This window comes from Lepidochelys olivacea (genome assembly GCF_965140295.1).
Source record: "Lepidochelys olivacea isolate rLepOli2 genome assembly, chromosome: 14".
In the NCBI taxonomy this organism is placed as follows: domain Eukaryota; kingdom Metazoa; phylum Chordata; order Testudines; family Cheloniidae; genus Lepidochelys; species Lepidochelys olivacea.
The window spans coordinates 37,864,492-37,876,437 of NC_140424.1; the positions used below are offsets into that span (position 1 = coordinate 37,864,492).

Consider the following 11,946-nt stretch of genomic DNA (forward strand, 5'->3'; position numbering starts at 1 on the left):
GATCTCTTTCCTACAACTCTGTTCTCAGATTGCTGATCCTAGTAAAACAGATGGTGCCAGGTTTGCTCCAAAAATTCCTCATCTGTCCTCCAGTCAGGAGCTCTGACTGCACCCCTGCCTCACCTCGCCTCCACCAGCATCTTTTGGGGACCAAGAAGCAAGTTATTTCTCTGTTGGTTTGAAATGAATGAAGCAGAGCGTGGGAGAATAAATTCCCGCAGTCTGACTGAATCTTTCCAAAGATCGCAGGATTTAAGAACGGTGGGGGCTGGCAGTGCTGGTTCCGGTGTGTCCCGCTCAGCAGGAACGTGTGTTGGAACAGAAATATTCACCGAGGAAAAGGGCATCACAAGATAATGAATATTTTTCCCCACCCACTCCTGGAAATTGGTCCTCAAGTCAGAGCAGAGATCCATGTGTAAGGTTCAAAATCTTTATCACAACACTGTAGTTAGCAAAAAAACATCCTTTGTGACAGCAGGAAATGACACTAGAGTTCAGGTGACACTAGAAGGAAACCCAAACATTGGAAAGCCTGGGGACCCCCAGTTATGGCCACAGGCTACGTGACCTCTGCATGAGCAGCTCTACTCTGGGCCTGGAAATATATCTGAAAAAACCCCATAGGTACAAACACTGACGCCGGGCGGAGATTTCCTACCTTGTACTCCTGGACAGCCTCCTCTATGGGAACCACCGCGTGAGATCTGTGAGCCTTGGATTTATCACACACCAGGCAGATGGGGGTTTCATCCTCCTCGCAGAACAGTTTCAGGGCCTCCTGGTGCCTCTCACACACTCGCTCACCTCCTGAGCCTTTGGCTGCCTGGAAACTCAGCCCTCTGGCTATTTCGATAACTCTCGCCAGTTCCCTGCTGGGCCTGAAGTTTCTCTGCTGGGCGGTTTCTCTGCACTGGGGGCAGGAGAAGTTGGGCTCCGACTCCCCCCAGCACTGGCTGATGCAGTCTCTGCAGAAGTTGTGCCCGCAGTGGATAGACACCGGCTCTTGGAAATACTCCAGGCAGATGGGACAAGAAAGTTCATCCCAGAGACTTTCTGCCTTGCTCTCTCCAGCCATGGCTCCCGGCGGGAAGGGGAACACAAAGCTCGTTTGAATTTCCAGCGTCTGGGACAGGAATTGGGTGTTTCCCTTCCTGGCTCTGTCTCATTGGTGGAGCTAGAATCAGCTGGGGCTGTGAGTTCTCCCCATCCCTGGGGGCTCTGATGAGAAACGTGACCCTCTCTCTGCTGGGAAGAGTGCACAGGGTCAGGTTAGGGAGAATGTCACTCTTTTCGAAAAAGTGAAGAGTTGACTTGAATTCTATTATTTGACTCCCAAATCCACACACCCCCTGGTTGGACAGGGCTTTGTTCACTGCAGCAGATCTGATTTCTCAGTGTTGGGTTGCTCTCCCAGGCAGGGCTGTGCCCTTCTGTTGGAGGCCCAGACAGACCGGGCAGCAGCTGGATCGACCATGGGCTGCAGCGGAGCATTGTGCAGACTAGAGTACACGCCTCTGATTCCCTTACGGGTTTACTGCCGGGGTTTATTTTAAATGCAGCGGCTTGGCAGCTTGCTTCAGTCTGAGGATGCTGATTTAGAACCTTAATTCCAAGGGCCGCGTCTAGCAAATGTCCAATCCAGTGCAGGGCTTCCTGCCGTGGACCGTGTCTGAGACTACACTGGGTTTCTTATTGCAGAGAGTGGGGGAACTATTTGCGGGAGACTCAGAGGTACCCCAGAATTTTGTTCCTTTTGCGCAGCAGAGACATTGAAACTTTGAGTCTCTGAGTCTGGGTACTCAGAGCAGACTCCAGGAATCATAGAATCTCAGGGTGGGAAGGGACCTCAGGAGGTCATCTAGTCCAACCCCCTGCTCAAAGCAGGACCAATCCCCAATTTTTGCCCCAGATTGCTAAATGGCCCCCTCAAGGATTGAACTCATGTTCCTGGGTTTAGCAGGCCAATGCTCAAACCACTGAGCTATCCCTCCCCCCTGAGAGAGAGATTTGGTGCCAGACTGGAGAGTGGGTGTGGTGTTTAAACAGGGGCCAGGAAAGGGAATTCAGCTGCAGGGGGAAGGCAGTGCTGGCTGGAGATGCTTCTGCAGATGCAGCCAGTTGCACTGGCTGCTCTGCACCTGGATGGAATGGTACATCCCTTCAGTGTGAATACGTTGGAAACAGACTGGGATGCACTATTACAAATCAGCATCTCCTGCCCTCGCTGTCTTGGGCAGCCTTGTGCTGTTCGGGGTGGGCACTGTTTCTAAGGCCAGTGAGATGTTGGATTGTTTACAGGTCAGATCATAACGATTGATTATTTGTAATACCATTGTACCAAAGCACCCATGTCATGGATCAGTATACAGAACAAACAGAAGGCAGTGCCTTTCCCCAAAGAGCTTACACTCGAAGCACTGAACAGGAGACAAAAGCCAGGTCTTTTGGAGCAGAATGCGATTAATGGCCCTGCACACTTCCATCAACACGAGTCCAACAGTCGACTTTCCCACTCCGAACTGGTTAGCAACTGATCAGTAGCAGTCTGGAGTAGCCAGCTTCCACAGTGCAATTGCCACGCGCTTCTCCAGTGACAGGGCAGCTCTCATTCTCATGTCCTTGCGCCGGACGCAGCGATGGATTAATGATTTTGCCGCCCCTAGGCCAAGAAATAATTCCCCCCCCCCAGCAGCTCCCCACCCCAGCTCACCTCCGCTCCGCCTCCGTCTTCTCCCCTGAGCGCGCTGCCGGGTCCTGCTTCTCCCCGCTCCCTGCCAGTGCTTGTGCACGAAACAGCTTCGCAAAGGAGGGGGAAAGGGGGGGAAAGCGGCGCGCTCAGGAGAGGAGGTGGGGCCGGGGTAGGGATTTGGGGAAGGGGACCAATGAGGGCGGGGAATGGTGCGGGAAGGGGTGGAGTTGGGGCGGTGCCAGGGGTGGAGGGTGCGAACCAGCACCGGGGTGGGCTGCGGGGGAAGCAGCCTCTTGCTGCTATTATAAATTTGCCGCCCCTGCAAATTTGCCACTCTAGGCCTAGGCATTAAAACGCCGCTGGCCACAGGGCTGGGGCGAGCTCATCACACAGTCCCATGAATGTGGCTTTGTTATGCAGACAAAACTACACAGGATCGTTTCAGGGGACAAGACAAGATGTGACGTTTATTATAACACAATTTGATTTATGACCAATAACTAATATCTGATACCTATGTACACACACACACACACACAAATGTTCTGCAGCTGATGTATCGTTACCAGTCCTGAATGTAACTTGAGTTTGTGGCTTGGGTTCGTAGCTTGTGGAGGCTAACTGGCCAAGAAAGCCGGGCACAAGGAAGGGCTGGGTCTCTGTTGGGGATGCACTGATGCCCTTCCATGTTGGCAGCAGAATGTTACCCTCCAAAGTCTTCCATCTCATCCATCCTTTTTGTAGGCTTTAGTTTGAATCCAGAGTCTATAGGTCTTGCTGTGTCACGCTGCCTCTGGGTTCCGTGTGATTGATCATCCGTCAATTGCAGACTTTCAGCCTAGGACCTGGCTTTGATGTTTCTTCAATTGTACTTTTGTTCTTTTCTTTTTAGGGTGGACTCTTCTTGCTTTGTCGGGGCTGTTGTCTGCATCTTCGGCCCTTGGTGTTTTCACTTTATTTCATCAGGGCAGGCTGGGGCTGGAAGTTGATTCCATCACCTATACATACCTCATTCATACATCTAAACTAAACTAATAAGATTACAGCAGGGTTTTGCAAAAATGAAGGTTGCAGCAAGCTTTTACAAAATGGAGTGAGCATTTTAAAATGGAGTTTGGGACAAGTTAAAATGGAGTTTGAGTTACAATATGGACAAATGTAAGGAATGTCAAACAGTGAACAGAAGTTACAATATAGACAAGTATAATGAATGACAAACAGTGAGCAGAAGTTACAATGTTGAAACAAGAAAAGGAGGACTTGTGGCACCTTAGAGACTAACCAATTTATTTGAGCATAAGCTTTCGTGAGCTACAGCTCACTTCATCGGATGCATTCAGTGGAAAATACAGTGAGGAGATTTATATACACACAGAACATGAAAAAATGGGTGTTATCATACACACTCACTTAAGATGAGCTATTACCAGCAGGAGGTGGGGGGGGGGGGAGAAAACCTTTTGTAGTGATAATAAAGGTGGGCCACTTCCAGCAGTTGACAGGAACGTCTGAGGAACAGTGGGGGGGAGGGGGATAAACATGGGGAAATAGTTTTACTTTGTGTAATGACCCGTCCACTCCCAGTCTCTATTCAAGCCTAAATTAATTGTATCCAGTTTGCAAATTAATTCCAATTCAGCAGTCTCTCGTTGGAGTCTGTTTCAATGCTGGTGTGGTTCTGGGCTGCTTGAGAGGAAATGTCACTGAGGGTGAGCCATGGAGCCCTGGACTCCACTGGCCTGGAGTGTGGCTCTGAGCCAGAGGAACCCTGCAGATAACTGGGAATTTGAGGATAGAGAGCAAAGCCTGAGATGGGGTCTGAGGAAAGGGATGCTGGTGCCCATGGGCTCCAATGCCCAAGCCAATGGCTGGGCTGCTGATTGCTCCTGACTGAGCAGGGGCTACCTACAGCAGCCAGACTCTTCAAAACTGAAGAGCTTCCACCAAAAACATCCTCAGCAATTTTGAGAGACCCATTAGCGCTGGTCAGACCTGCTGTCCCTGGGCAAGTGGGTAAACCCTGGAGGTTAGAAAATAATCGCAGCCTCTGGATGTGAGGCATTTGCTTCGCAAAAAAGCCACACTCTCCTTGTTCATCTGTATCTGGCCTTCCCAGTAGGGCACATGTGAGGGGTAAGGGAAGAGTTCATGAGAAGCTGTCAGGGGTCCCAACTGGTTAACGCAGCATGGGCTACATAATGAGAGATTGCATTCTCACAGCCTTGTCACTGAGAGGGCCACTCCCCTGCCCCCACTGTGCTAAGCAGCCCCACCCAGACATAACCACAGCAGGATCACAGGAGCAGCGGTGCCTGTGTGGTGGAGCTCAGCTCTCCTTGCGCCCTGCTGCTCCTCTGGCTGACTTTCAGGCTCCTGAGGGCAGAAAGGTTTTGGCTCAGCCTCATGTGGCAGTTTGGAGGGAAAGTTTTTTATATTGCTTACATCAGCCACACTATCAGAGGCTCGTTCACCTGCACATCTACCAATGTGATTCATAGATTCATAGATATTTAGGTCAGAAGGGACCATTATGATCATCTAGTCTGACCTCCTCCTACACAACGCAGGCCACAGAATTTCTCCCACCACTCCTACAAAAAAAAACCCTCACACCTATATCTGTGCTATTGAAGTCCTCAAATCGTAGTTTAAAGACTTAAAGGAGCAGAGAATCCTCCAGCAAGTGACCCGTGCCCCATGCTACAGAGGAAGGCGAAAAACCTCCAGGGCCTCTTCCAATCTGCCCTGGAGGAAAATTCCTTCCCGACCCCAAATATGGCGATCAGCTAAACCCTGAGCATATGGGCAAGATTCATATGATATATGCCATCATGTGCCAGCAATGCCCCTCTGCCACGTACACTGGTCAAACTGGACAGTCTCTACATAAAAGAATAAATGGACACAAATCAGATGTCAAGAATTATAGCATTCATAAACCAGTCGGAAAACACTTCAATCTCTCTGGTCACTCAATCTCTGACCTAAAAGTCGCTATATTACAACAAAAAGACTTCAAAAACAGACTCCAACGAGAGACTGCTGAATTGGAATTAATTTGCAAACTGGATACAATTAATTTAGGCTTGAATAGAGACTGGGAATGAATGAGTCATTACACAAAGTAAAACTATTCCCCCCCCCCCCCCCACTGTTCCTCAGACGTTCTTGTTAACTGCTGCAAATGGCCGACCTTGATTATCACTACAAAAGGTTTTCTTTTCCCCCTCCTCCCCACCCCGCTCTCCTGCTGGTAGTAGCTCATCTTAAGTGATCACTCTCCTTACAGTGTGTAAGATAACACCCATTTTTTCATGTTCTGTGTGTATATAAATCTCCTCACTGTATTTTCCACTGAATGCACCTGATGAAGTGAGCTGTAGCTCACGAAAGCTTATGCTCAAATAAATTGGTTAGTCTCTAAGGTGCCACAAGTCCTCCTTTTCTTTTTGCGAATACAGATTAACACGGCTGCTACTCTGAAACCTGTCAATGTTGAAACAGTGTAAGTTTCAGTGATTTAAGCAGCAATTGGATTGAAAGTGAAACTCAATTAGCCAGTTATTGGGGTAGCTGGTTTTATGAATGAATGTTGTTTCATTCATAAAACTTTGCTTATGAAGTTATATTAATAAAATGAACAATTAAAAACAATTTCATTGATCAGTTCTACAGCTTTCCTCTTGCGAAAGTTCTGCAGCCACTGCTCGTCATCCCAGACGTGCATCACAATGTGATCTCACCACTCACTGCTTGTTTCCTGAGCCAAAAGCAGTGTTCCACGATGGTCAGCACCTCCATGAATGCCACAAGCAATCTCGAGTCGTAGCTATTACGAGTGGCGAGATCAGTGTTGCACTCCTCTTCTCCTTGTAGTTTAAGGAATAACTCCACTGCCACTCGTGATGTGTTGGTCAGAGCGAGCAGCATACTGGTCAGCAGTTCGGGATCCATTCCTGCAGCTTGAAAGAGGCAGGGCAGTACACAAACCATTGAAAGATGGTGCCAAATGTGGACGGAAGCACAGGGATTGCTGGGATGCGAAGCAATGCATCACGGGGCATTGGGCCTGGACCCAGGATGCCCCGCGACCCCCTCTGCCTTCCCACAAGTCTTAGTGGCAAAAGAGAAAGAGGTGCTCTGTGGGATAACTGCCCAGAGTGCACCACTCCGAATAGCGCTGCAAGCACCGCAAGTGTGAACACGCTATTGTGCAGGCAGCTGTCAGTGTGAACACACAACAGCGGTTTTCCTTCTGCGCTCTCTGAGCGCGCTGTAACTTTTTAAGTGTAGACGTGCCCTTAGCTAGCTATCTCAGGTATCTCAAAGCATTATGACACTGCAGTAGCACACTCTTCAGCATGGGCTATTCCTGCAACTAGTTATCCAGGGTTTGGAGTGCGCTTGTAGCCCTCGGGCTGCTACGGCGTGACTGCTCCAGGACCCAAGCTGGCTAAATTAAAGCTAGCTCAGATATGTCTACACATAATGCGTTCACAACCCAGGATTACAGTCAAAACAGACCCACACAGAAACACAACTCACTTAGAATCATAGAATAACAGAGTTGGAAGGGACCTCTGGAGGCCATCTAGTCCAACCCCCTGCCCAGAGCAGGACCAATCCCAACTAAATCATCCCAGCCAGGGCTTTGTCAAGCCTGACCTTAAGAACTTCGAAGGAAGAAGATTCCACCACCTCCCTAGGTAATGCATTCCACTGTTTCACCACCCTCCTAGTGAAAAAGTTTTTCCTAATATCCAACCTAAACCTGCCCCACTGCAACTTGAGACCATTACTCCTTGTCCTGTCATCTGCTAGCACTGAGAATAGCCTAGATCCATCCTCTTTGGATACACCTTTCAGGTAGTTAAAAGCAGCTATCAAATCCCCCCTCATTCCTCTCTTCCGTAGACTAAACAATCCCAGTTCCCTCAGCCTCTCCTCATAACTCATGTGTTCCAGTCCCCTAATCATTTTTGTTGCCCTTCGCTGAACTCTCTCCAATTTCTCCACATCCTTCTTGTAGTGTGGGGCCCAAAACTGGACACAGTACTCCAGATGAGGCCTCATCAATGTCGAATAGAGGGGAACGATCACGTCCCTCGATCTGCTGGCAATGCCCCTACTTATACATCCCAAAATGCCATTGGCCTTCTTGGCAACAAGGGCACACTGTTGACTCATATCCAGCTTCTCGTCCACTGTCACCCCTAGGTCCTTCTCTGCAGAACTGCTGCCTAGCCATTCGGTCCCTAGTCTGTAGTGGTACATGGGATTTTTCCATCCTAAGTGCAGGACTCTGCACTTGTCCTTGTTGAATCTCATCAGATTTCTTTTGGCCCAATCCTCCAATTTGTCTAGGTCCCTCTGTATCCTATCCCTACCCTCCAGCATATCTACCACTCCTCCCAGTTTAGTGTCATCTGCAAACTTGCTGAGGGTGCAATCCACACCATCCTCCAGATCATTAATGAAGATATTGAACAAAACCGGCCCCAGGACCGACCCTTGGGGCACTCCGCTAGATACCGGCTGCCAACTAGACATGGAGCCATTGATCACTACCCGCTGAGCCCAACTTTCTACCCACCTTGTAGTGCATTCATCCAGCCCATACTTCTTTAACTTGCTGACAAGAATACTGTGGGAGACCATGTCAAAAGCTTTGCTAAAATCGAGGAATAACATGTCCACTGCTTTCCCTTCATCCACAGAACCAGTTATCTCATCATAGAGGGCAATTAGATTAGTCAGGCATGACTTTCCCTTGGTGAATCCATGCTGACTGTTCCTGATCACTTTCCTTTCGTCTAAGTGCTTCAGAATTGATTCCTTGAGGACATGCTCTATGATTTTTCTGGGGACTGAGGTGAGGCTGACCAGCCTGTAGTTCCCAGGATCATCCATCTTCCCTTTTTTAAAGATGGGCACTACATTAGCCTTTTTCCAATCTTCTGGGACTTCCCCCAATCGCCATGAGTTTTCAAAGATAATGGCCAATGGCTCTGCAATCACATCTGCCAATTCCTTTAGCCATCTCGGATGCAACGCATCCAGCCCCATGGACTTGTGCACATCCAGTTTTTCTAAATAGTCCCGAACCACTTCTTTCTCCACAGGGGGCTGATCACCTCCTCCCCATGCTGTGCTGCCCAGTGCAGTAGTCTGGGAGCTGACCTTGTTTGTGAAGACAGAGGCAAAAAAAGCATTGAGTACATTAGCTTTTTCCACATCCTCTGTCATTAGGTTGCCTCCCTCATTTAGTAAGGGGCCCACACTTTCCTTGGCTTTCTTCTTATTGCTAACATACCTGAAGAAACCCTTCTTGTTACTCTTAACATCCCTCGCTAGCCGCAACTCCAGGTGTGTTTTAGCCTTCCTGATTTCATTCCTACATGCCCGAGCAATATTTATATACTCATCCCTGGTCATTTGTCCAATCTTCCACTTCTTGTAAGCTTCTTTTTTGTGTTTAAGATCAGCAAGGATTTCACTGTTAAGCCAGGCTGGTCACCTGCCATATTTACTATTCTTTCTACACATCAGGATGGTTTGTCCCTGTAACCTCAATAAGGATTCTTTAAAATACAGCCAGCTCTCCTGGACTCCTTTCCCCCTCATGTTATTCTCCCAGGGAATCTTGCCCATCAGTTCCCTGAGGGAGTCAAAGTCTGCTTTTCTGAAGTCCAGGGTCCGTATTCTGCTGCTTACCTTCCCCTCCTCCCTGCTGCTTACTTTCCCCTCCTAGATCCCTTGTCAGATCTCAGAGTCTCTTTCAGAAAGATGTATGTCAGAGAGAAGACTTGAGACTCTTCAGGAGAAAATTTGTCCCCCTGTAACGTCCCCATTCTTGCACCTCGAAAGAAACAGCATTTTTAAAGGTTTCAGAGTGGTAGCTGTATTACGCCCCTACTCCGCTTGTGCTACATTGAGGACATCTTCATCATCTGGACCCATGGGAAGGAGGCCCTTGAGGAATTCCACCAGGATTTCAACAATTTCCACCCACCATCAACCTCAGCCTGGACCAGTCCACACAAGAGATCCACTTCCTGGAAACTACGGTGCTAATAAGCGATGGTCACATAAACACCACCCTATATCAGAAACCTACTGACCGCTATTCCTACCTACATGCCTCCAGCTTTCATCCAGACTACACCACACGGTCCATTGTCTACAGCCAAGCTCTGCGATACAACCGCATTTGCTCCAACCCCTCAGACAAACACCTACAAGATCTCTATCAAGCGTTCTTACAACTACAATACCCACCTGCTGAAGTGAAGAAACAGATTGACAGAACCAGAAGAGTACCCAGAAGTTACCTACTACAGGACAGGCCCAACAAAGAAAATAACAGAAGGCCACTAGCCATCACCTTCAGCCCCCAACAAAAACTTCTCCAACGCATCATCAAGGATCTACAATCTATCCTGAAGGACGACCCATCACTCTCACAGATCTTGGGAGACAGACCAGTCCTTGCTTACAAACAGCCCCCCAACCTGAAACAAATACTCACCAGCAACCACATACCACACAACAAAAACACTAACCCAGGAACCTATACTTGCAACAAAGCCCGTTGCCAACTCTGTCCACATATCTATTCAGGGGACACCATCATAGGGCCCAATCACATCAGCCACACTATCAGAGGCTCGTTCACCTGCGCATCTACCAATGTGATATGTGCCATCATGTGCCAGCAATGCCCCTCTGCCATGTACATTGGTCAAACTGGACAGTCTCTACGTAAAAGAATAAATGGACACAAATCAGATGTCAAGAATAATAACATTCATAAACCAGTTGGAGAACACTTCAATCTCTCTGGTCACTCGATTACAGACCTAAAAGTTGCAATTCTTCAACAAAAAAACTTCAAAAACAGACTCCAGCGAGAGACTGCTGAATTGGAATTAATTTGCAAACTGGATACAATTAATTTAGGCTTGAATAGAGACTGGGAGTGGATGGATCATTACACAAAGTAAAACTATCCCCCCCCCCCCCCGCTGTTCCTCAGACGTTCTTGTCAACTGCTGGAAATGGCCCACCTTGATTATCACTACAATAGCCCCCCCACCCCCCTGCTCTCCTGTTAGGTAATAGCTCACCTGATCACTCTCATTACAGTGTGTATGGGAACACCCATTGTTTCATGTTCTGTGTATATAAATCTCCCCACTGTATTTTCCACTGCATGCATCCGATGAAGTCAGCTGTAGCTCACGAAAGCTTATGCTCAAATAAATTTGTTAGTCTCTAAGGTGCCACAAGTCCTCCTTTTCTTTTTGCAGATACGGACTAACATGGCTGCTACTCTGAAACTTCCCATTCATTGTAACTCATCTCAGTGGCAATGAACACGCTGGCAAAAAAAGCATTCACAATTTATAAAAGGGATTTGAGAGCTCCTGTACATCACACACACACAAAGCCATTCCTGGGGTCGGGGTCAATCATAAATATGTCAAATCCATTTCCTTAATAAAGAAATGAAATCCTGAAATAAAATGACCTGAAGAAGAGCTCTGTGCAAGCTCCAAAGCTTGTCTCTCTCACCGACAGAAGTTAGTCCAATGAAAGATATCCCCTCCCCTGCCTTGTCTCTCTATATAGAACCTTGTGAAATACTCTTCAGATAGGGAGATTAATAATTTTCTCCACCATCTTCAGGTTGCCACTCCAGTCCCACTATCTCCCCTCCTTTCCCTTTCCATGGGGTCCCCAACCACAATCCCATAGCTCGGAGAAATGTGGCTTGTACCACTGATGTCAAAGGGGTACTCTGAAACCTAATGATGGCACCATAAATTCTTTCAACCAAGAGAAAAATGACAAACAAATCAATAAACCCCCCCAAACCCCAAAAGAGCCTTTTTGAGCTATCAAGATATTTTAACACAATCAATTTTGTGAATCTTGAAAAGGTCAAACCTATTTCCTTAAAAAAACTGTAAAACTTCAAACTTGGAAATGATTTGTTTTCTCCTTTCTCTTCAGGTTCCCCCTGCTTTGGTCTTCTCCCCTCCCTTCCCCCACCTCCAATTGCTCTGAGAAATATGGACTCCCCCATGGAGTTCAATGGGTTTTTAATTCAAACTTAAAGATGGGTGTGGTTAGATGTTCAGCTGCATGTGTGTGTTCTCCCTGCATGCTGCCCCAGCTCTGTGCAAATAGCCAGCCAAGCAGACCTTGAGCGAATGACCACAAGATCCATTAAGGTACGAAGGCACAAGGTC

At 47.8% G+C, this 11,946-nt stretch overlaps 1 protein-coding gene across 1 annotated transcript in view; it reads right to left on the reverse strand.

The window, feature by feature from the left end:
* Positions 1 to 11,946, reverse strand: part of LOC311530978 (zinc finger protein RFP-like) — a 39,631-nt gene that overhangs the window by 8,111 nt on the left and 19,574 nt on the right. Inside the window, exon 8 of the mRNA XM_084648050.1 lies at positions 662 to 1,160. Within this exon, the coding sequence (XP_084504176.1) occupies positions 662 to 1,160 (499 nt within the window). The remainder of the gene's footprint in view (positions 1 to 661; positions 1,161 to 11,946) is intronic.